Genomic DNA, 27,390 nt, shown 5'->3' on the forward strand with positions numbered 1-27,390 from the left:
CTCAGAGAACGAACAGTTCAAGGTAAATTCTGATACACCACCCACTTTTAAAAAGATCTATAAAAAACAAAGATTTATCATTATCTAAGTTTAAGGCAAGTTCATGTAAGTATTATAATGGTAAAACTATGAGAACAATATTTTCATTTGATATTAAGAATAAAAGTATTTGTTACTTATTTAGCATACAAGGAAGGCTAATCAAAATGTTCAATGAAACCTAATACATAAGAAAACCCTAAAAAAAAATCCTTCAAAGTCTGAAGTAAAGAAGAAACTCTGCCTAAGTTATAGTTTATGTCAAGTATAATATCTTCTCATGAAACTGTCTCTGTGGAAAGCCTCTTGATGGAAGCAAATAAGAAAATAACTGAGTAGCAAATATATGCCAGTAACTTTACATTCATTATGTTATCACAATCTTTCAAACAAACCTGAGGTAGGTATTATCACCACCTTACATATGGAGAAAGAATCTTAAAATGATGAAGTAACTGACAGTGGGGGAAGCCAAGATGGCAGCATGAGTAGAGCAGGGGAAATCTCCTCCCAAAACCACATATATTTTTGAAAATACAACAAAGAAAACTCTTCCTAAAAGAGAGAACAGAAGACACAGGACAACACCCAGACCACATCCAAACCTTCTAGAACCCAGCGCCTGGCGAAGGGGATGCCCAGCACAAGCCACTAGAGGTCGCTGTTCCCCCAGGAGAGGAAGGCCACAAAACAACAAGAAGGGAAGTTCTTCCAGCCTTCACTCGTGCCAGCTATGCAAACTATCTCTAGCACCATGAAAAGGCAAAGTTACAGGCAGACCAAGAAAGACAACAGAGACAACACCAGAGAAGAAGACAGACCTAACCAGACTTCCTGAAAAAGAATTCAAAATAAAAATCATAAACATGCTGACGGAGATGCAGAGAAACATACAAGACGTAAGGGATGAAGTCTGGAGAGAGATTACAGATGCCAGGAAGGAGATTACAGAAGTTAAAAAACTCTGGAAGAATTTATAAGAAGAATGGATAAGATGCAAGAGGCCATTGATGGAATAGAAACCAGAGAACAGGAACGCATAGAAGCTGATGCAGAGAGAGATAAAAGGATCTGCAGGAATGAAACAATATTAAGAGAACTGTGTGACCAATTCAAAAGGAACAATATCCGTATTATAGGGGTACCAGAGGAAGAAGAGAGAGAAAAAGGGATAGAAAGTGTCTTTGAAGAAACAATTGCTGAACATTTCCCCAAGCTGGGGTAGGAAATAATCGAACAGACCAAGGGAATACGCAGAACTCCCAACAGAAAGGACCCAAGGAGGACAACATCAAGACACATAATAATTAAAATGGTAAAGATCAAGGACAAGGAAAGAGTTTTCAAGGCATCTAGAGAGAAAAAGGTCACCTATAAAGGAAAACCCATCAGGCTATCATCAGACTTCTTAACAGAAACCTTACAAGCCAGAAGAGAATGGCATGATATATTTAATGCGATGAAACAGAAGGGCCTTGAACCAAGGATACTGTATCCAGCACGATTATCATTTAAATATGAAGTAGGGATTAAACAATTCCCAGACAAGCAAAAGTTGAGGGAATTTGCCTCCCACAACCCACCTCTAGAGGGTATTTTAGAGGGACTGTTCTAGACGGGAGCACTCCTAAGACTAAAGACATGTCACCAGAGAAAATAATATCACAGCAAAGAAAGCAGACCAACCAAATACTAACTAAAACAAAAAATAAAATCAACTACCCACTAAAAGCAGTTAAAGGAAACACGAAAGGCACAGAATAAAACAACAAACCTATAAAGAATGGAGGAGGAGGAATAAGAAGGGAGAGAAAAAAAGAATCTCTAGACAGTGTATATAAGAGCTCAATAAGCGAGTTAAGTTAGGCAGTAAGATACTAAAGAAGCTAACCTTGAACCTTTGGTAATCACGAATCTAAAGCTGGCAATGGCAATAAGTACATATCTTTCAATAGTCACCCTAAATGTAAATGGACTGAATGCACCAATCAAAAGACACAGAGTAGCAGAATGGATTAAAAAGCAAGACCCATCTACATGCTGCTTATAAGAAACTCACCTCAAAACCAAAGACATGCACAGACTAAAAGTCAAGGGATGGAAAAATATATTTCAGGAAAACAACAGAGAGAAGAAAGCAGGGGTTGCAGTACTAATATCAGACAAAATAGACTTCAAAACAAAGAAAGTAATCAGAGATAAAGAAGGACATTACATAATGATAAAGGGCTCAGTCCAATAAGAGGATATAACCATTCTAAATATATATGCACCCAAGACAGGAGCACCAGCATATGTGAAACAAATACTAACAGAACAAAGGAGGAAATAGAATGCAATGCATTCATTTTAGGAGACTTCAACATGCCACTCACCCCAAAGGATAGATCCACTGGGCAGAAATTAAGTAAGGACATGGAAGCACTGAACAGCGCACTAGAACAGATGGACCTAATAGACATCTATAGAACCCTACATCCAAAAGTAACAAGATACACATTCTTCTCAAGTGCACATGGAATATTCTCCAGAATAGACCACATACTAGCTCACAAAAAGAGCCTCAGTAAATTCCAAAAGATTGAAATTCTACCAACCAACTTTTCAGACCACAATGGTATAAAACTAGAAATAAATTCTACAAAGAAAACAAAAAGGCTCACAAACACATGGAGGCTTAACAACATGCTCCCAAATAATCAATGAATCAACGAACAAATTAAAATAGAGATCAACGAATATATGGAAACAAATGACAATAACAACACAAAGCCCCAACTTCCGTGGGACACAGTGAAAGCAGTCTAAAGAGGAAGTATATAGCGATCCAGGCACACTTAAAGAAGGAAGAACAATCCCAAATGAATAGTCTAACATCACAATTATCGAAATTGAAAAAAGAAAAACAAATGAGGCCTAAAGTCAGCAGAAAGAGGGACATAATAAAGATCAGAGAAGAAATAAACAAAATTGAGAAGAATAAAACAATAGAAAAAATCAATGAAACCAAGAGCTGGTTCTTTGAGAAAAGAAAAAAAATAGATAAGCCTCTAGTCAAACTTCTTAAGAGAAAAAGAGAATCAACACATCCACAGAATCATAAATGAGAACAGAAAAATCACGACGGACTCCACAGAAATACAAAGAGTTATTAAAGAATACTATGAAAACCTATATGCTAACAGGCTGGAAAACCTAGAAGAAATGGACAACTTCCTAGAAAAATACAACCTTCCAAGACTGACCAAGGAAGAAACACAAAACTTAAAGAAACCAATTACGAGCAAAGAAACAGAAATGGTAGTCAAAATACTACCCAAGAACAAAACCCCCGGGCCAGATGGATTTACCTCGGAATTTTACCAGACATACAGACAAAACATAATACCTATTCTCCTTAAAGTTTTCCAAAAAATAGAAGAGGAGGGCATACGCCCAAACTCATTCTATGAGGCCAACATCACCCTAATACCAAAACCAGGCAAAGACCCCACCAAAAAAGAAATTACAGACCAATATCCCTGATGAATGTAGATGCAAAAATACTCAATGAAATATTAGCAAACAGAATTCAAAAATATATCAAAAGGATCATACACCACGACCAAGTGGGATTCATCCCAGGGATGCAAGGATGGTACAACATTCGAAAATCCATGAACATCATGCATCACATCAACAAAAAGAAGGAAAAGAACCACATGATCATCTCCATAGATGCTGAAAAAGCATTTGATAAAATTCAACATCCATTCATGATAAAAACTCTCAACAAAATGGGTATAGAGGGCAAGTACCTCAACATAATAAAGTCCATATATGATAAACCCACAGCTAACATCATACTGAACAGTGAGAAGCTGAAAGCTTTTCCTCTGAGATTAGGAACAAGACAGGGATGCCCACTCTCCCCACTGTTATTTAACATAGTACTGGAGGTCCTAGCCACAGCAATTAGACAAAACAAAGAAATACAAGGAATCCAGATTGGAAAAGAAGAAGTTAAACTGTCACTATTTAAAGATGACATGATATTGTACATAAACAACCCTAAAGTCCCCACTCCAAAACTACTAGAACTGATATCGGAATACAGCAAAGTTGCAGGATACAAAATTAACATACAGTAATCTGTGGCTTTCCTATACACCAACAATGAACCAATAGAAAGAGAAATCACGAAAACAATTCCATTCACAATTGCATCAAAAGAATAAAATACCTAGGAATAAACCTAACCAAAGAAGTGAAAGACCTATACTCTGAAAACTACGAGTCACTCTTAAGAGAAATTAAAGGGGACACTAACAAATGGAAATTCATCCCATGCTCTTGGCTAGGAGGAATTAATATCATCAAAATGGCCATCCTGCCCAAAGCAATATACATATTTGATGCAATCCCTATCAAATTACCAGCAACATTCTTCAACGAACTGGAACAAATAGTTCAAAAATTCATATGGAAACACCAAAGACCCCGAATAGACAAAGCAATCCTGAGAAGGAAGAATAAAGGGGGGGGACTCACTCCCCAACATCAAGCTCTTCTACAAAGCCATAGTAATCAAGATAATTTGGTACTGGCACAAGAACAGAGCCACAGACCAGTGGAACAGACTAGAGACTCCAGACATTAACCCAAACATATATGGTCAATTAATATTTGATAAAGGAGCCATGGACATACAATGGGAAATGACAGTCTCTACAACAGATGGTGCTGGCAAAACTGGACAGCTACATGTAAGAGAATGAAACTGGAACACTGTCTAACCCCATACACAAAAGTAAATTCGAAATGGATCAAAGACCTGAATGTAAGTCATGAAACCATAAAACTCTTAGAAAAAAACATAGGCAAAAATCTCTTAGATATAAACATGAGTGACCTCTTCTTGAACATATCTCCCCAGGCAAGGATATCAAAAGCAAAAATGAACAAGTGGGACTATATTAAGCTGAAAAGGTTCTGGACAGCAAAAGTCACCATCAATAGAACAAAAAGGTACACTACAGTATGGGAGAATATATTCGTAAATGTCAGATCCGATAAAGGCTTGACATCCAAAATATATAAAGAGCTCACCCACCTCAACAAACAAAAAACAAATAATCCAACTAAAAAATAGGCAGTGGAACTGAATGGACAGTTCTCCAAAAAAGAAATTCAGATGGCCAACAGACACATGAAAAGATGCTCCACATTGCTAATTATCAGAGAAATGCAAATTAAAACCACAATGAGATATCACCTCACACCAGTAAGGATGGCTACCATCCAAAAGACAAACAACAACAAATGTTGGCGTGGTTGTGGAGAAAGGGGAACCCTCCTACACTACTGGTGGGAATGTAAATTAGTTCAACCATTGTGGAAAGCAGTATGGAGGTTCATCAAAACGCTCAAAACAAACTTACCATTTGACCCAGGAATTCCACTCCTAGGAATTTACCCTAAGAATGCAGCACTCAAGTTTGAAAAAGACAGATGCACCCCTATGTTTATCGCAGCACTATTTACAATAGCCAAGAATTGGAAGCAACCTAAGTGTCCATCAGTAGATGAATGGATAAAGAAGATGTGGTACATATACAGAATGGAACATTATTCAGCCATAAGAAAACAAATCCTACCATTTGCAACAACATGGATGGAGCTAGAGGGTATTATGCTCAGTGAAATAAGCCAAGCGGAGAAAGAGAAATACCAAATGATTTCACTCATCTGTGGAGTATAAGAACAAAGGAAAAACTGAAGGAACAAAACAGTACAAGAATCACAGAACCCAAGAATGGACTAACAGGTACCAAAGGGAAAGGGACTGGGGAGGATGGGTGGGTAGGGAGGGATAAGGGGGGGGAAGAAGAAAGGGGGTTTTATGATTAGCATGCCTAATGTGGGGGGTGGGAGAAAGGGGAGGGCTGTGCAACACAGACAAGACAAGTAGTGATTCTACAACATTTTGCTATGCTGATGGACAGTTACTGTAATGGGGTTTGTTGGGGGGGACTTGGTATAGGGGAGAGCCTAGTAAACATAATATTCTTCATGTAATTATAGATTAATGATAACAAAAAAAAAAGAGAGAGAAAGAAAAGGGGGATTACTCCCTGATAGGATAAAACTAACTGCAAATCAACGATTAATGCATGCTTTACATATCCTTAATTTTGATCTTTTAAAGGGTGTCCGATGATCAGCTATGGAAGTACATTTTTCTGATAATATTCCTTTTTCTTAAAAAAAAAAAAAAAGCAGTTCCTGTGTGGTGATCTCCAATAGGTTCTTCACAATGGTATAAAGGTCATATCAAAGTGTGGGCCAAGGGTTTGTTTGTGTTTATACAGAGGATCAAAGCCTATACAGAAATCGAATTAAGATACGATATGAAGAAGAACTTCCAACATCAACATCCTCTGAAAGAGTCATTCCAGAAGATGAACATCAGAAAACTTAAACAAAGATCCTGGCGCTGCTGCAGTTGTAGATGCAGTCATCCCATCGGTTCCTGGACTTGCCATTGGAATGAAGAAGGATACATCTAAGCTGGCCTGTGCATACAGTAAAACAACAAATTTGACTGGATCTATACTGTCGGAACTCAACCAAGAATTAGGAGAAGTGCAAGTCGCAGTGCTCCAAAATCGTGCGACTGTAGACTCTCTACTGTTAAAAGAACATATGGGATGTGAACAGTTCCCAGGAATGGGTTGTTTTAATTTGTCTGATTTTTCTCAAACTATTCAAATTAAGTTAGACAACATCCATCATGTCATTGATAAGTTTTCACAAATGCCTAGGGTACCTAACTGGTTTTCTTGGTTTCACTGGATATGGCTGGTAATTATAGGTCTGCTTTTGTTATGTAGCTGTATTCCTATTATGTTAATGTATGTGCGCAATTTAATTAGTAGTTTAAAACCTATACATGCTTATGTTACTCTACAAGAAGATATGTCAAAGAAATAATCAATCTTCCCTTGTTTTCTTCCGTCTGCTACTTTTATAGCTTTTCTTCTTCCTTCCTAATTACAACCCTTTAGTAGAATTCGTGCCTCATATAGAAAATTACCGAGTATCATAATTCTTCCAAGTGGTTAAGATACCTCAAGACAAATGCTGGGCATAGAAGCCACAGGGCATAAATGTGCAAAGAAGTGAAAAGCTAACCTTTTCGAACAATATTGCTTCTCTCTCACTTACCAACTTTACATTTCCCTGTCTGGCCCCGGAAGATGACTGGTTAGCCAGAGACGGGTAAGATTCCTCAAAGGAGGAACAACCTAAGACAGGCACAGTCGCAGGGGGGCCATCAAGAGAGAAATTGGGGACCAACAGAGGGGAGGCTTAGAACCTCATCTCCCCTGTTTTGAGAGAAATCTTCTGCATCCGTGGATGTTTTGTTGCCCTTTTCTAGCTTGGATTAATACTTAATCTATAGGCACAGACCTGATCATCTACATTTGCCCTCTTACAGCACTAAATTATGTTTTCTACCTTTATCTTGCATCTACCTACCACTTCAGCATTTTATTAAAATAATAATAATAATAATAAGGGAGAAATGTGGGATTCACAAATAAATCTAGTATAAAAATCAAACGAATAATCATATCTGACTTGATTGTTTATAGTTCATGATGCGTGATCAAAACCAAAAGTTTCTGTGATATGACTGCCCTTGCACTGTTCACCATGTAAGAACTTATTCACTATGTAAGACCTTGTTCACCATGTAAGAACTTGTTTGTTATGCTTCAGAAGATTGGAGACTGTTGAGATATAGGCTTGGGGTTGATTAATGACTGTGCATTGAGTCCCCTATACAGAATTTTATTGTTGTTAACAACCGTTTGATCAATAAATATGAGAGATGCCCTCTCAAAAAAAAAATGATGAAGTAACTTGCCCAGAAAATCAAAGCTAGTGAGAAGGTGGCCCAGGATTTGAACTCAGGAATACTTGTCCCAAAAATCTACCCATTCCCCATAAGCTACTTCTGTCATATGCTCTGCTACAACTTCTTAAACGTTTTAGGTTCACTACCATTAATGCATTCCTATTCACTAATCATCCTATAATCCCCTCATAAATGAAAATCATCTAAAACTCCAGAACCTTTTAAGTAAGCACTGCTAGTCTTATTGTCTGTTCTTCAAATCATGTACATATGTATATGTGTATGTATGTGTGTGTGTGTTTTAACATATATACAGATCATACTATATATACTTTTTAGTAGCCTCTTCTTCTCCTACTTAATGTTGTTTCATAAGCATTGTCCCATATCTTTAAAACTTATTTATATCAGGTTTTAAATATCTGTACAATATCAACATACTAATTTACCATAATTTACCTAAATGTTTATTTAAGTTATTTTCAGTTTTTCACTACTTTAAATAGGTCTGAAATATAATTATTACCCCAAATGGATTCCTAAGAAATAAAATAGGAAATATTGAGTTCCAGAGAATAAATAGTCCAAGATTCTTAACATAAGACAAAATTGTATTCCAAAAAGGTTACAAATTTCTACTCCCATCAGCAGTTTACGAAAATTTGTCTTACCACATCTATGATAGCATTGAGAATTACTCTTTAAAAATTCTTTTCTAATTTGACATGTTAAAAATGGCATCAGTAGTTTAAATTTTGATTCTTAGGCTAAACATTTTTTCCACGTCTAATGGCTTTTCCATTTTTCAAGTGAATTATGTTTTTGCCTGTTTTTCATTATTAAATTACTATTTCTTTCAATTGGTAAGCCCCTTAAATATTAAAAACGTCAGTTCTCCAACATAATACTTGCAATGTTTTCCCCACTTGATGTTTTTAATGTTCAATAATTCTTAATTTTATGTAGTCATATTTATATATCATTTCTTTATGATTTTCTTTCAATACTTTAATGATAAGGAGATCTGCATTCAATGGTCAAGTACAAATTCAGCTGTATTTTCTTTCAGGATCATTGTTTTTTCCAGATTTAGCTCTTTAACATAAGTAAAACTTATCTCTGTGGTAGACATGACAATTTAAAATTTTTTTCTGAAATATCTAGCCAATTTCTCATATACTATTTCCTGAACAACCAAACTCTTTGCCATTAACTTGTGATTCTTCTTCTACCATAATAATATATGGTAAGGTATACATACCAGAATATTCCCAGGCTATACCTTATGTGTCCGATCTCGCTGATACTGTGTTTTGCTTATAGCAGTAGCTTTAAAAAAGTTTTAAACAAGAGGTAGAGGAAGGAAAGGGTAGTCTTTATTTTCAAAATGTCTTAGTTCTTTTCATTTGTTTACTTTTGTTATTAGATAAACTGGTAAAACATTTCTGTCAATTTCAAATAAATAAAAGTTCCTATTGAGATTTTGTTTGGTATTTTGTTAAACCTATAAATTAATTCTGGAAGAACTATCAGCTTTACAATTATCAGCCATTCATCTAACTACATTTTCTTAATATTTGCAAAGTAGGGCATGGCTTAAAAGCTGTGTGTGTGTGTGTGTGTGTGTGTGTGTGTGTGTGTGTGTGTGTGTGTGTGTGTGTGCGTGCGCGCGCACTTGCAAGCATTTTGGGAGAGAACAATTTGGGGAGGTGCCATTCCCTGTAAAGTATAAATGACGTACATTATAAAATTCCTTAACACATTAAAAAAAGTAATTTTAAAGTCTTTTTCTAAGGTATAAAGCATTAAGTCCTCATTTTAGATAACAGTTTTTTTGTATACAAAGGTGAAGTATAACCAATAAACAACTTATTATATGGTGTTTATAGGAGTAACCATTAAGTAATTTTTTAAAAGCCTGTTCAATGAATATACTAATTTATCATCTTTTGGGCAATGTATTTAAAATGCTTGCTCTTACCTAATATTCCAGACTTAGGAATCAAAACTTAGTGACTGCATCTCTGTGCTAGTATGGGTTTAGCTAGTCCCACATTGAGAATGGAGGTCTGAAGAGTTTAAAAGAAAATTAGAAATGACTACAAAAAAGAATTTCTCAAACACATTCTTGACACTTCTACAATCTAACACAAGGAATTGTGAATACTGGAGGCTTGTTATACTGTTGTCCCTGTATGTCTTGGGACCAGCTTTTAACAAGGTCCTTTAAGGGCCCTCCTTGGCAGGCGGTCCTAGACAGACCCCACCACATACTGAATTCTGTTCTATCATAAACTACTGAGATCACAATCTATGTAAATGGCATGTTTTGCACTGGAGGTAGACAGATATAAGGCAGAGACCTTAGCCACTTAAGCACTGGCTAACATCCCATAAACACATTGTTCTTTTTCATAGCAAGTTCCAGAGCTTTGGGAACCAACAGTAGCTCTCCCACACTTAACGTTTTAATTCTGGAAGTGATATGTTGAACCACTATAACCCAAATAAAATGCTACTACCAGACTACCACTTTAAGACAAAATGAACTAGACGAGGACAGGATTTAATCTCCTTCCTGAAACAACTAAAGCACAGGACTAAATATCTGAAATGATACTTTTGAAGACATTGGACATCAGGCAACAAAGGACAGTGAATACTGAAAGATGAGAACAAATGAGGTAAGCCCTACAACTGGCCTAGCTTACTATCTGGAAATAGTTCCTAAGCAGAAGTGCAGGGAAAGCTAAGTCAGGCAAAGCCTGGAAGACTCCCTGAGTTGATGAGATGGAGCTGAGAGTCCAGAAAGACAAAAAAAAAAAAATAGAATTCACAAAATAGAGTACAAGGGAGAATTGCACATAAAACTGTAGAGTTAACACAGAAAATTTCCTGCAAGTATTCAGCTGAGAAATGCTTAACACATGCGAAAGAGGAAACTATTCTGAGCTAGGATAAGAACCAATGAAAGGATTAGAGGGACTATTCTACGGAACACACATAGGGCCAGGAATATTTTCTGTTACCTCCAGCCAGAGCAGAAAAGATCACAATTCAAAGGACATTGGATAGAGTAAACCAGAAGGGTTTTGCTTCTCTGGTCCAGTTTAACAACCCAAAAGAATCAAACTAGTTCCACATTCCAGAACACAGATTAACAATATTTGTAGGAATACAAAAAATATCCATCACATAAAAGGCAAATTTCAGAATGTCTGCCACCTAATAAAATATTTGCAATCATGAATCTAAGGAAACTACCTGATCCCAGGAAAAAATAACCCTAAAGGATTAAAAGAAAGACTCCACAGAGCTCAGAAAGGACCAGGATAGGTTCTGTTCCCAACAGAAAGAGTGAAAAACCTCATAATTCACAGCACATTGATTAGAGTACTAAGAAGGGTTATGCTCCAGTATTGGAAAAATTAATCCTAGACTGAATTCTGCTCTGATCCACATAACAAAGCTTAAAAGCAAGACTCAAAAGATAAACTGCATCCAAGAACAAAGTTAAACACAACTTATGAGAAAACAAAAGTATCTATGGTATAAGAAAATTAAATTAATAATGCCTACCATCCAATATAAAAAGACTATGCAATTACATTGCCAGTGAAGTATGAAAGCAGACACAGACAGTACTTAAACAAATGTTTGTGACTGTGTTCCAATAAAATTTTACTTAGAGAAATAAGCAACTGACCATATTTGGCCAAGACCATATAGATTCCAGACTCCTGAATTAAAGATTTATACTGCAACTACTAAAATAACACAACAAATTCTTACAGACGAAAATCCAACTGCAGATATAAAAATGAAATTGTGAACAGTAATTAATTTTAAAAAGGCAGAAAAATGGGGATAGTCTAAAATGGTGGTAAAGGAAGATCCTGAACCTGCTCCTTCTAAGAACAAACCAAATCTATAGCTACATATGGAAAAATTCCCTCTGAAAAAGACCTGAAATTGGCTGAGCAGCTCTTTCAAAACAAATGGTAAAAGGGCCACATTAGGACAGGTGTGGGAGGCAGAGACATGGTTTTGTCAAAAACCTTGGAGCAGCAAACAACAATCTGGAGAATCTCATAAATCCAGAGCTTCTCCCTGAGGAGAGTGTTTGTGCCCCACATTAGGTACCTCAACCATTAGGACCTGCAATGGAGAAATCAGCCCCCAAAACATTTGGTTTTGAGAACTAGTGAGGCTCACATCCTAGTGACTGCAAAGAACTGAGACACTTTTCATAAAGAGCTTGTGCAGACGCACTCACCCTCAGAACCAGCATAAAAGCAGCAGTTTGAAAAGTGTCTAGATGTTTTATGAAGGAGATTCATTTGTTAAACCATCTGTTGAAAGGGGAGGGGTCTATTGGGAATCTCTCCAAAGATGGAGGCACTAACAGGTGCTATTTTTGTGCTCTCCCTCTACCTGGATAGTGCTGGTGGATACATCCTAACCCTATGCTCTTTGTGGCCCTGCAAGGGCCAGCAGGTGCACCTTGGCTCTGTGGCCCCATGAGGACCAGTAGGCACTCACTCACCCAGCACTGCACTCTCCCTTGATCCCACTAAAGCAGGGAGATGCACCCTGACATACACTCTGTTGTAGCACTCTGAGGGTTAGAATATATAACCTAGCATTACACCTTCCAGTGGTCCCTCTAAAGGCAGTGAGCATACACCAGCCTGCACTCTCTCACTGCTTTCTAAAGCCAGCAGAATGGACAGTCCACACAGGGGATTTTCCTTGATTACTCAACTCTGGTGGCCAGTAGATCTTGTGTTCTTGGGTCCCATGGGACTTTGACAATAGGAGAAACAATTCTTGGCAGGGTACCACCCCAGGGCACTACACAGACAGCAGACTGAAACACATTAAGTCTTTCTGTGGGGAAAAAAAGCCTATCTGCTTGTTCTGGAGCTTCAGCCTGATGGGAAGCTTTCAGATTTATCACTCTTATAGAAGCTATAGAGGTGCTCTCAGGAGCATAGGATAGAGGATGTCATTTCTGTGTTCTCCTTAGCATTGGTACACATCACTAGTATCTCCAAGAAAGGAGTTTATACACTTGTCTGGAGTCCAAATTTTTGCCACTATTGCCCAGGAGACACCTCCAGATCACCTGGCCTGGCTATCAGTGGGGTTTACAATTATGGTTGCATAGGGCTGTATATATATTTGAATACTTTAAAAGCTGCTATCCAAGAGTCTGGCTTCTAATTAGCCAAAAACTAGATGCTAAGATTCCTCTCTTTGGAACACTGACAGGTCTTGGCACACCTTCAACAACTGGGATGTATCTATCAAGAATAAATTAGCTTAGAGAATCACAAAGGTTCAGGATAAAACCAAGACCTAGGGAAGAGTTGAAAGGTAAGGTTCATCTCCTATACAAGGTTATTCCTTCAAGATAAAGAGAGGTAGCTCTTTTACCTAATATATGGAAACAAACACAAAGAGCCAAGCAAAATGAAGAGATGAATATATTACAAGTGAAAGAACAAGATAAAAACCTCATAAAAAACCTTAATGAAATAATATAAGTAACTTACCTGTAAGGAAGTGAAAAGTAATGGTCATTAAGATCCTCACTGAAAATGGTAGAATGGATGAACACAATAACAAAGAGATAGAAAATATATGAAAGTTTCAAAAGACAGAGCTGAAGAATAGAATAACTGAACTGAAAAATACATAGAGGGGTTCTAGTGGACTAAAGCAGAAGAAAGGATCAGTTATCTAGAAAACAGGACAGTGGAATCTGCTCAAACAGAGCAGTGAGAAAAAAAAAAGGAAAACTGAAGATAGCTGAAAGGTCCTATGTGCAACATGAAGCAGAAAAACATTCACATTATAGGGGTACTAGAAAAAGAAGAGAGAAAGAGTCAGAAAGTTTATTTGAAGAAATAAGGGCTGAAAGCATCTCTAACCTGGATACGGAAGCAGACATCCAAATCCAGGAAGCCCAGAGTTCCAAAGAAGAACCTAAGAAGATTTGCACCAAGACATTATAATTAAAGTATCAACAGTTAAAGAAATAATCATGAAGCAGCACAAGAAACAAAAACTTGTTACATATAAAGGAACCCCTATAGACTATAAGCATTGTTCAATAGGAACTTCACAGGCCATAATGGAGTAGAACAATATAGTCAAAGTGCTGAAAGTAAAAAAAAATTATAATCAAGAATATGCCACCCAGCAAATTTACCCAGAATTGAATGAGAGATAAACAGCATTCCAAACAAATGAAAGCCAAAAGTTCATCACCACTTAACCGGCCATGCAATAAGTGTTAAAGTAACTTCATTAAGCTGATAAGAAAGGGTATTAATTAGTAACAAGAAAACATGAATGAATAAACCTCATTGGTAAAGGTGAATACACTCATGCTCCCTTATCTGCAGGAGACATGTTCTAAAACTGTCACATGGATACCTAAAACTGTGGATAGCACCAAATCCTACATATACTACGATTTTTCATATACATACATATCTATGACAAAGTTCAATTTACAGATTAGGCAGTAAGAGATTAAAAACAATAACTAGTAATAAAATACAACCATAACCTTATACTATAATAAACACTATGTGAATGAAGATGCTCTCAAAATACCTTATTGTACTTTACTCACCTTTTTTCTTATTATGATGTGAAGTGATAAAATGCTTACATGGTAAGATGGTAAACTGCTTACATGATGAGATGAAGTGATGTGAATGATGCAGGCATTACAATGCAACATTAGGCTACCATAGACCTTCTGATAATACATCAGAAGGAAGATCTTCTGCTTCCAGACTGTGGGTTGCCCATTGGTAACTAACACCACAGAAACTGAACTGTGGATAATGGGGGACTATTATATCTAATAAAGGTAGTGGATTAATCACTTATGAAGCTAGTACGAAGGTTGGAAAAAAACAAAATTAGTAAAAAATAGCTATAACTAAAATAGTTAAGGAATACACAAAATAAAAAGATGTAAAATGTGACATCAAAGATGTAAAATGTTGGGAGAGTAAAAATACAGTTTTCCAATACATTCAAACATAAGTTGTTAACAATTTAAAATAGACTGTTATATATACAGGCTGTTACATGTGAGCCTCATGGAAACCACAAAGCAAAAACCTAGAGTAGATACAAGAAGATTATAAGAAAAGAATCTAAGCATTACACTAAAGAAAGTCATCAAACCACAGTGAAGAGGGCAAGAGAATTAGAGAGGAACTACAAAATTTCCATAAATACTTAAAATGGGAGTAAGCACATACTAATCAGTAACTATTTAAATGTAAATGGATTAAATTATCCAAATAAAATACACAGAATGACTGAATGGATAAAAAAAACAAGACCCACCATATGTTCACTTTATCATGTAAAAGAGACTCACTTTAGATGTAAGGACATACACAGACTAAAAGTAAAGGGATGGAAAAAGATGTTCCTCACAAATGGAAACCGAAAGAAATCTGGAGTATGTATACCTATATCAGATAAAACTGACTTTAAGACAAAGATATTATTAACAACCATTTGATCAATAAATATGAGAGATGCCCTCACAAAAAAAAAAAAAAAGTATACACTTCCAATGGTAAAATAATAAGTAACCGGGATGTAATGAATATAGTCAAGATATTGTAACAGATTGGTATGGTGACAGCTGGTACCTAGAATTGTCATGTATATAAATGTTGAATCACTATGTTGTACACCTGAAACTAATGTAATGTAATACTGTGTGTCAACTACCCTTCGATAAAAAAATAATTATCTAAAAAAAAAAAAAAAAGTTAGCAGAAAAAAAAAAAAAAAAAAGATTGGAGACTGTTGACAATTAGGCTTGGGGTTGATTAATGATTGTGCATTGAGTCCCCTATACAGAATTTTATTGTTGTTAACAACCATTTGATCAATAAATATGAGCGATGCCCCCTCAAAAAAAAAAAAAAAAGACAAAAGCATTACATAATGATAAAGGGGTTAATCTAAAGAGAATATAACATTTATAAATATTTATGCACCCAACAAATGCACACCTAAATATATAAGCAAAGATTAACAGAAATAAAGGAAAAAACAGACAGCAATACAATAATAGTAGGGAACTTTAATATCCCACTTACGTCAATGGATAGATCATCCAGACAGAATATCAGTAAGGAAGCAACAGTCTTAAATGACACATTAGACCAGATGGACTGAATATAGGTTATACAGAACATTCCATATACATTACTTTCAAGCACACATGGAACATTCTTCAAGATACTCCATGCTAGGCCACAAAACAAGCCTCAATAAATTTAAGAATGAAATCATACCAAGCTCCCTTTCCAACCACAATGGTATTAAAGTAGAAATCAATTACAAGAAGAAAACTGGAGAAGTCACAAATGTGTGGAGATTAAACAACATGCCACTACACAACCAATGTTTTAATGAAGAAGTGAAAGGAGGAATCAAAAATACCTTGAAACAAATAAAATGGAAATACAACTTACCAAAACTGATGGGATGCAGCAAAAGCAGTTCTAAGAGGAAAGTTCATAACAATACAGGCATAACTCATGAAACAATAAAACTTAAAAAAAATTAACTTTACACCTAAAGGTACCAGAAAAAGAACAAAGCTCAAGTTATGAGAAGGAATGAAATAATAAAGATCAGAGTGTAAATCAAAAAAGTATGGAACTAAACAGACAGCAGAAAAGATCAATGAAGCTAAGAGATGGATCTTTGAAAAGGTAAACAAAATTGACAACCCTGTAGCAAGACTCATTATGAAAAAAGAGAGATGGCTCAAATAAATAAAATCATAAATAAAAGAGATGTTTTAAGTTATACCACAGATAGCACAGAAATAAAAAGGACCATAAGAAACTGCTATGATTAATTATGTGAAAATTGGACAATCTAGAAAAATGGATTAACTATGAGACTCATATTATCTGCCAAGACTGAATCATGAAGAAACAGAAAATCTGAATAGACTGACACTAGTAAGTAGACTGGATCAGCAATCAAAAATGTCCCAACAAACAAAAGTCCAGGACCAGATGTCTTCACTGATGTGCTTTACCAACATTCAAAAAAGATTTAATACCTATCCTTCTCAAATTCTTCCAAAAAACTAAAGAGGCAGGAAATCCTCCAAACTCATTTTCTGAGGCCAATATTACCATGATGCAAAAACCAGACAAGGACACTAGAAAAAAAAATTACAGGTCATTATCCCTGATGAACCTATGTACAAAAACCCTCAACAAAATATTAGCAAACTGAATTAACCAATACATCAAAAGAATCATACACCATGAACAACTAGGATTTATTCCAGGGATACAAGGATGTTTCATTATCTGAAAATCAATCAACATGATACACCCCATTAAACTAAAGGAAGGATGAAGATCATATGATCATCTCAATATATGGAGAAAGAGCATTTGACAAAATTTAGCATGTATTCACGATAAAAACTCCCAAAAAATGGGTATAGAGGGAACATACCTCAACATAATAAAGGCCATATAATATAAGCCACCCAGTAACATCATTCTTAACAGTGAAAAGCTGAAAACTTTTGCTCTAAGAAAAGGAACAAAACAAGGATGCCCATTATCTCTTCTTTTATTCAAAATGTATTTTAAGTCCCAGGAAGACCAATTAAGCAGGAAAACAGACAAAAGTCATCCAAACTAGAAAGGACTAAAACTTCCACTGTATGAAAATGACATGATTTTCTATATGGAAAACCCTAAAGACATCACCCAAATACTGTCAGAACTAATCAAATATTTCAGTAAACTTCAGGGTCAAGACCTATCTGTACACTAACAAAAACATATCAGAAAGGGAAATTGAGAAAGCTATCCATTTACACTTGCATCAGAAAGAATAAAATACCTAGGAATAAATTTAACCAAGGAGGTGAATGATCTGTACACTGAAAAATACAAGACACAGATAAAAAAAAGGTAAAAAAGAAACAAATAAATGGTAAGATACTCCTTGCTTCTGGATTGAAATAGTTAATGTTTAAATGTCCATATTTCCCAAAGCAATCTACAAATTCACTGTAATTCCTATAAAAATCCCAGTGGAATTTTTCACAGAAATAGAACAAACACCCTAAAATGTGTACAGAATCACAAAAGACTCTGAATAGTCAAAGCATTCTTGAGAAAGAACAAAGCTAGAGGTATCATGCTCCCTGACTTCAAGACTACACTACAAAGCTATAGAAACCAAAGTAGTACAGTATTGGGAAGAAAAAAAAACACAGACACATTGATCAATGGAACATAATAGAGAGCCCAGAAATAAAACAATACATGTATGGTCAATTTATGACAAAGGAGGCAGGACTAAACAATGGGGAAAAGACAGTCTCTTTAATAAATGGTGTTGGGAAAGCTGGACAGCCACATGCAAAAGAATAAAACTAGATACTATCTTACACCACACACAAACACTAACACAAAAGGATGAAAGAGTTGAATGTAAGAACTGAAACCACAAAACCCCTATAACAAAGTAAAAGTGGGAAAATTCTTGACATCAGTCTTGGCATTGTATTTTTTTGGATCTAACTACAAAAGCAAAAACAACAAAAACAAAAATAAGCAAGTGAAGCAAGTGAGACCACATTAAATTAAAAATCTTCTGTACAGCAAAGGAAACTATCAACAAAATGAAACAGTAACCTACAGAATGGCAGAAAATATTTGTAAAACATATATTTGATAAGGGGGTAATATCCAAAATATATAAAGTACTCATGTAGCTCAATGGCAAAAAAAATTTGATAAAAATTGGCCAAGAATCTGATAGACATTTTTCCAAAGACATACAGATGGTCTACAGGCAAAAGAAAAGCTGTTCAACATCACTAATCATCAGGGAAACATAAATCAAAATTACTATGAAATATCACCTGTTAGAATGGCTCCTATCAAAAAGACAAAAAATAACAAGTATTGGGGAGGTGGTGGAAAAAGGGAACCATCGTGCGCTGTTGGTGAGATTGTAAACTGGTATTGTCACTATGGAAAATATTAAAAACAGAATTACCATATGATACAGCAATTCAACCCCTGGTATTTAACAAATAAAACAAAAACCCTAATTTGAAAAGATAAATGCACCTGTGTTCATTGCAGCATTATTTACAATACCCAAGACACAGAAACAACTTAAGTGTACATTGATATATGAATTGATAGATGTGGTATACACCTACAGTGGAACACTACTCCACCATAAAGCAGGAAATCTTGCCATTTATAACAACACAGATGGATCTTGAGAATTTTACTAAGTGAAATTAGTCATACAGAGAAAACTAAATACTATATGATCTCACATGTGGAATATAAAAAACAAAACAAATGAAGAAACAGAACAAAAGTAATGGATCTGAAGAACTGAGTGGTAACTATCAGGGGAGGGTGGTTGAGTGTGGGGAAATGGATCAGGAGGTACAGACTTCCAGTTGTGATATTAAAGTCATGGGGATATTGTGTGCAGTATGGTGACTGTAGTCAATGGTATTGTAGTGCATATAAACGCTGCCAGGGAAGTAGATCCTGAAAATTCTCATCACAAGAAAAAAAAATTATAATTTTTTTATGGTGGCAGATGGTGACTAAACATATTGTAGTGATTATTTCACACTATATTCAAGTTTTGAATCATTACCTTGTACATATGAAATTAATATAATTTTGTATGTCAATTATACATCAATAAAACAAAGTTTGGCAGAAAAAGAGGAAAAAAAGAGCAAAACACAGATGGGACAAAAAACACAAACAGTAAGATGAGATATTAAAACCCAACCATACCAATAATCATATTAAATGTCAACAGTCTAATACCTCAATTGAAAGGCATAGATTTTCAGATTGGATAAAAAGGTTAAGTATATGCTGTTTTAAGTACTGCACCTTAAATATAAAGACACAAAGAGGTTAAATAAAAATATGAAAAATAATATATCAAGCTAACACTAATTTAAAAAGAAGCTGGAGTAACTATTAATACCATGGATTTCTAAGTAAAGAATACTAGCAGGGATAAAATAAGTGATTTCATAATCATAAAGGAGTCAATTCAGCAATAGGGAATGATTATCTTAAAAGTTCATGCATTTAATAACAGAACTTTGAAATACATGAACCAGAAATTGACCAAAATTCAAGAATAAATAGATCATTATGTAATTACAGTCAAAGGTTTTATAATCTATATCTCTCAAAATATGTAGAATATGTAGGCAGGAAATTAGGAAGAATGCAGTAGACTCAATACCACTATTAAAAACTTGATCTAATTGATCATATTACCTTTTACTACCCAAAAGCAGAATACACATTCTTCTCAAATGCACGTGGAACATTTTTAAAGAAACACCATATTCTGAAGCATATAATAATTATAAGTGAAGTTAAGATAATTCAAGTCACATAAAGTATGCTTTACGACCACAATGAAATTAAATTAGAAATCAGTAATAGAAAGTTATATGGAAAATGCTAAAATATAGGCCTGCCTCATTTTATTGCACTTTGTTTTATTGTGCTTTGCAGATACTGCATGTTTTACAAACTGAAGGATTGTGGCAACACTGTGTCAAGCAAGTCTACTGGTACCATTTTTCCAAGGCATTTACTCACTTCATGTGTCTATCGCATTTTGGTAATTGACAGAATATTTCAATTTTTTTCATTATTATTATATGTTAAAGTCATACACATTGTTTTATACATAATGTAATTGCACCCTTAATAGACTACAACACAGTGTAAACATAACTTTTATATGCACTGCAAAACAAAAAAAATTATTTGACTTGCTCTGTTGGGATATTTGCTTTATTGCCATAGTCTGGAACTGAACCCACAATATCTCCAAGGTATACCTGTATTTGTAAATTAAACAACATAATTCTGTATACCCCATGAGTCAAAGAAGAAATAAAAAGGAAATTAGAGAGGATGCTGAACTGTAAGAAAATAGAAACATCACTTATCAAAATTTGTGGGATGACACTAAGGCAGTATTTCAAGGGAGATTTATAACACTACATATCTATATTAGAAAAGAAGAAAGGCCTTGAATCAGTCACTTCAGCATTCATCTCAAAAACCAGAAAAGCTAGGGAAATAAAGTAAGCAGAAGAAGTGAAGTAATAAAAATTAAAGTTGTAAACAATGAAATAGAAAACAGAAATACAGTAGGGAAAAATCAATAAAACCAAAAGCTGGTTGCTGTTTTGAAAACAATAAAATTGATAAAACTCTACCAAGGCTAAGCAGGACAAAAAAAGAGAGAAGACAGAAAATACTAATATCAGCAATGATGATACCAACATCAGTAATGATTCTACAGCTATAGAAATGATCATAAGGAAATATTATGGGCAACTTTATGCTAACAAATTAGGTAACTGTAATGAAATGTATACATACCTTAAAAGACACAATATACCATAACTTACTCAAAAAGAGAGATAAACTGAATAGACCCAATATTATTAAATGAAAATTTGTAGTTAAACTTCTTACCATCTAAAAAAACTTCAGACCCAGATGACTTTACTGGTGAATTCTACCAATCATTTAAAGGCATTTTAACATCAACCTCTTCCAGAAAATTGAAGAGGAGAAAATACTACCCACCATATACTGTAACAGCAGAATTACTCTGACACCAAAACTAGTCAATAAACAATACAAGAAAACTACAGTCAAATATCCATCATGAAAACAGATGCAGAAATTGTTAACAAACTTAGCAAATATCATTCAAAAACATACAAAGATAATACATCATGACTACATGGGGTTCAACCAGATGCAAGGTTGCTCCAATGTTTGACAATCACAATGTAATTCACTATATTAAAAGATTAAAGAATAAAGTATGATCATCTCAATAACCACAGAAAAAAATTTGACAAAAATCTCTTACACATTCCTGATAAATACTGCAACAAACTAGTAAAAGTTTAGTGGTAACTGAATCTGCTAGAGATCATGTAAGAATATCTACATTTAAATTAATAATTTATGATGAAATTATGCTTTCCTCCCAAGATCAGATATAAGGCAAGTATGTCTGCTCTTATCAATTTTGTTTAACACCAAACTGGAGGGTCAAGCCAGGGCAACAAATACAACAAATACATGATATCCATAGTGGAAAAGAAAGCAAAACTCCTTAATTTGTAGGTTAGAAATAGAAAATTCTATGAAACCTACAACAAAGCTGACAGATTTACTAAGTTTAGTTAGATTCTGGGATACAAGTTCAATATCCAAAAAAAATTAATCATAATTGCATCCAATTTGAAAATAAAATTAAATAAGCAATTTCATTTACAATGGCATTCAGGAAAGGAAATACTTAGAGGTAAATCTGACAAAAGACATGCAAGATCTGTACACTAAAAATAATGAGAGATTGATGAGGGAAATTAAAGAAGACTCAAGCAAATGGAGAAATATACCATGTTTGTGGATTGGGAGACTCAATATTGTGATTGTCAGTTACCTACAAATTGACCTATAGATTCAACACAATCCTAACCAAAATCCCAGCAGGACTGTTTGTAGAAAGGAAGAAGCTGATCTTAAAATTGATATGGAAATGCAAAGGACCTAGAAGAGGCTAAAAAACTTGAAAAAGAAGAGCAAATCTCAAGGATTTGCACTACCTGGCTTCAAGACATACTATAAAGGTACAATAATGAAGAAAGTGTGGTACTGGCATAAAGACAGACAAAAGATCAATGAATAGAACAGTGTCCAGCAATAGATCTTCACATATATGGTCAACTGATTTTCAATAAAAATACAGAGTAATTCTATGGAGAAAGCATAGCCTTTTCCAATGATGATGCTAGAACAATGGGATATTTATACGCAAAAAAAAGACTTTAACATACACGTATCACCATATACTAAAATGAACTCAAAATATATTATAAACTTACATGTAAAAAGTAAAACTATAAAACCTCTTGAAAACATCAAAGAAAATCTTTGTGACCTGGGAGAAGAAAATATGCCTTAAATAAGACACTAAATTCATAAAAGAAATAAAATTATGTTAGACTTCATCAAAACTAGAACTTCTGCTGTTTGAAAGATACTGTTAAGAGAATGAAAAGAGAAACTATAGACCAGAGGAAAATAATTGCAAACAACATATATGATAAAGGACTTACCATGCAAAATATATGAAGACTTAAATTAAGCAAGAAAACAAACAATCCAGTAAAATATGGGCCAAAGATTTAAACAGGTATTTCATAAAAGATGACAGATGGCAAAAGAGCGCATTAAGAGATGTTCAACATCAATAGTCATTAGGGTAATACAACTCAAAAGCACAATAAGGTACCACTACATACTTATAAGATGTCCAAAATTAAAACAAGACTGACCATACCAAGTGTTGGCAAGGATGTGGAACAACTGAAACTCTCATATGCTGCTGGTGGGAACATAACCAATTTGGAAATAGCTGATAGTGTCTTTAAGATAAGTTAAAACATACACCTAATATATAATTGAGTCATTATACTCCTAGGCTCTTAAAAATGAAAAATGAAAATGTATGCCCATATAATCACTTGCACATGAATGTTTGTAGCACCCTTATTAGTAATATCCAAGTACTGCAAATAACCCAAACATCCATCAACAAGTGAATGATTAAACAAAGTACTGTGTATCCATACAGTGGAATACTACTAAAAAATAAATATAATGAACTATTCATACACGCAATATGGAAAAATATCAAAATAATTAAGCTGAGTTAAATAAGCGAGACAAAGAAAGAACACATACTATATGATTCCATTTATATAAAGTCCTAGAAAATGTAAAACGAACAGTGGGAGAAAGCAGATTCAATAGCGGTGGGGCAAGAGGGAGGCATGACAAAGGGAGACAAGAAAATTTTGGGGGATGACGGATAAGATAGTTCTTTTCATTATAAAGATGGTTTCACAGGTTTATAAAAAATGTCAAAATTTATCAGTGTGTGTATTTTAATACGTGTGTCAATTTTAAACATGAAAAAATTCTGTTTTAAGCTGTTTTAAACATGAATAAATTAAACACTACTCCCAGAGGCATCTTGATAGCTTCAGTAGCCAAAGTTGTAGGCTTGCCCCTATCTACTTCATCCAGTTATTTATACTGATCTGCTCCCTAAAATAATAATGAGTAACACACTGAGATGATCTAAATGACAAGCAGACAGAAAATGCCATTAACTGGCACATCCACTAAATACTATGCAATGATATAAATAGAATTATTATCATTTAAAATTTCTATAGGAAAAAGTAATTAAAGAATTTTAAAAAAAGATTTTTCTTAGTTTTTTTTCAATAAAATGTAGTAAAAATTTATTAACATATTCTTACCTCTTTGGATAATCTTGTGAAGACATCTCCTCCCCTGAGAAAATCCAATATTAAATATAGCTTCCCTTCAGTCTGGAAGGCTAATTAGAAATTAGAATGTAGTAACAAAACAATCTTAAAGGCTTTTTAAAAAGCGTAGTATACTTCAAAAATAATGCATATGTTTAGAATTTTATCACTAAAGATTATAAAGCAATTAAGTATTTATTCACATGGTTCACTACTGGATAATCTCAAAATTAAATCTAGGGTTGAAATAGCTATAGAACCTTTCCCACAATGTAATCAACCTTGTCTGTGGCTTTACGCAGAAACTTTGTCACTTTCCTGCTTTATGGAGCATTATGTTCTACTGTAGTTGCCTGAACTCTACCTCCCCACCTACTGAAAATCTAATCTTTCAAGCTCCACAAAATGCCACCTCCTCTATTAAGCTTTTCTCTATTAAAGATTTCTCCCTTTTCACATTTCCCTACAGCATCCTTAACCTCTCCACTATCAGAATTACATGCTATTATTTGTCAGATCTCACTGTATTTTATTTATGTCTATCTTATAGTACTTATTCCATTTTAATTGGTATAATTAATTTGTTTACATGTCTATGTTCCTTACAGATTATAAATTTTTTAAGATCACAGACTGTTTCACCTCTAGAGCCCACTGCATTTAATATAGTGTTTTGCACACAACTGGTATATACTAATTCCATAACATCCTGGAGATTCAAGGAAGGAGGGCTTCAGAAACTACTACTTTCATTCCTTTAGGGTAGCAAGGACTAAAAGCACACAGGTGGAAATTTCTTGTTTTTTTAATACAGATAAATTGGGTACACATTTTAATGCATTATTTGTCAAATAGGATAAAACCAATAGCTGCTACTATTTTAAATCTTGAAAACTGAAAGTGACATAGACCATATCAGCAATTTAATGATGTTAAATGACCTTTGAATTATCCCAGGAAGCCAAACTCAACAATCACAAGCATATATTAAATTAGTAAGGTAGCTGTGATTTAAACCCAGAATTCATACTCTTTCCATTATACCTACTGATTCTCACTGGTATTTGTCTCAACTCAAATGTAAGAAAGAATGACTCTAATCGACTAATATAACTACATGGTCCTCTTCAACAGAATGAGGAAATAAGATTGATATGCTCATTATGAACATGTAAGAGCAGTACATCCAAACACCAGAACACTTTGATTAATTATCATAGTAGTTTACAGCCTGAGATCACTGGAGTTATATCAGAGTAGATAACAGAAATACTGCCAGATAAGTAATCAGAAGGTACCATCTTGTTACAACTTAACCAACAAATACAGGAAATGAAACTAAAAGCTGGATATTGATTCTTATTTCAGATAAACATATTTTACATAGTTGAATGTATTAAATCAGTTTGAAGTATTTATTTCCTGTTACATTATTGTCTGAAAGGATTTCTTAAATCTCTAATTCCATACATTTAAAAGAAGGATTTCATACCATAGTGCAATTTGACAATAAATGGATGATTTACTTCCACTAGTATATCTCTCTCCATCTTTGTCCGAACTCTGTCTCGAACTAAAAATCAAAGAAGGGTAGAATATGTTATCTTGTATATAATTTCAGTAAAGATCCCATCAATAATTCACCAAAAATATAAAAATATAACTTTATAAGTACCTAAATTCGCAGTTTACATATTCCTAGACAGTAATTACCATATTCTCAGAAAGCCAACAAATTCATATTAGACCTAGAGATGGGTTAAAGTGACATAAATAGGTATTTAGCTAACATGCATATTATACAGTAGTCTCTAATTGTTCAAATGAGTTTACTGATTAAAACTGATCACAGTGTTATTGTCATCATAGCCTAGAAGACAGTATACATGACTGTACACAGGCAGTTGTGCTTTCTCAATATGCAATACTAATATAGAAGGACCAGAAAAAATAAGAATCTTGAAATAAAAGAATATAGCTTAATAAAATATACACTTTAAATAAAAGGTGTCACTTTTTATAGCATTAAATTTTTATCAGAGTACACTATCACTAAATTAGGGCATATACCCTAGAAATATAACTTTCTGGCTAGAAGACTATAACAATAGCTAATATTAAAAGGAAACTAAATCTACTCACCTTATGTAAGCAATACACAGCACATTTCTTAAAACAAGCTTTACCAAATTTTAGTGTAACAAGCTTTATGATTGTCTACCTTTTAAAGATGCTTTTTTTAACACCTTCATTGCATAGAGCTGTCCAGCATCAGGACCAGTCTTCTTTCTAACAAGAAAAACCTAATAAGGAAATTTTTTAAAAAAGTAAAATTCACATTCCAAGGCATTCTTGCTACACATACACATTAGCACACACCTGTGTCCTTTTATTTTCTCTAATTTTATAAAGATGTACCTTTTCCTATAAATTATACTCTCACTTAATATTACTCACTTTCACTCATTTAGTAAATCACACTCTCAAACTATTATAGAAAAGAAAAATTTTAAATAGATGACATGGTCATGGACTTTAAGAATTTTATGATGTAACAAATATATAACAAAAGACAATTTGAGCTTAGAGAGCTTCTTTTAAGATCAAGATCCTTTTTTGTTACATTAATAAAGAGCAAAAAATGTGATGACCATTAATTTAACAGCTTTATCTATTTCCTTATTGGTCTGTTTTAAAATCTACTGAGCATTCTATTTTCTAATAAGAAAAAAAAGGCAATTCTTATCTGCCTACCAGGTAAAAGAATCAAGATGGCAAATTATTTCAATAAACAAATGGAAGTTGAATTACTAAAGGTTACCAAGTAAGCTTAATAATATCTTATATTTTTAAAGTAATATTATGACTCATTAGAAGCTAAGTTTTTAAAGCTTTACAACATGACAGAAGAATGTAGGGATTCCATGAAGTAAACACCCACTCCATCTTCTTTCTTTCTGACAGCTGAATA

General features: G+C 34.2%; 1 protein-coding gene across 4 annotated transcripts in view; it reads right to left on the bottom strand.

The window, feature by feature from the left end:
• RPS6KA6 (ribosomal protein S6 kinase A6) overlaps positions 1 to 27,390 on the bottom strand; it is a 188,733-nt gene that overhangs the window by 69,507 nt on the left and 91,836 nt on the right. For 2 of the 4 annotated variants that reach the window (XM_036905358.2, XM_036905355.2), the window contains exons 4-6: positions 26,641 to 26,722; positions 25,912 to 25,992; positions 24,411 to 24,490 (exon numbers count right to left, since the gene is read on the bottom strand). In XM_036905358.2, coding sequence (XP_036761253.1) covers positions 24,411 to 24,490; positions 25,912 to 25,992; positions 26,641 to 26,722 — 243 coding nt within the window. The remainder of the gene's footprint in view (positions 1 to 24,410; positions 24,491 to 25,911; positions 25,993 to 26,640; positions 26,723 to 27,390) is intronic. The other 2 variants (XM_036905359.2, XM_057495269.1) reach the window with 1 other exon arrangement.

The sequence above is a fragment of the Manis pentadactyla genome, chromosome X (genome assembly GCF_030020395.1).
Source record: "Manis pentadactyla isolate mManPen7 chromosome X, mManPen7.hap1, whole genome shotgun sequence".
NCBI lineage: Eukaryota > Metazoa > Chordata > Mammalia > Pholidota > Manidae > Manis > Manis pentadactyla.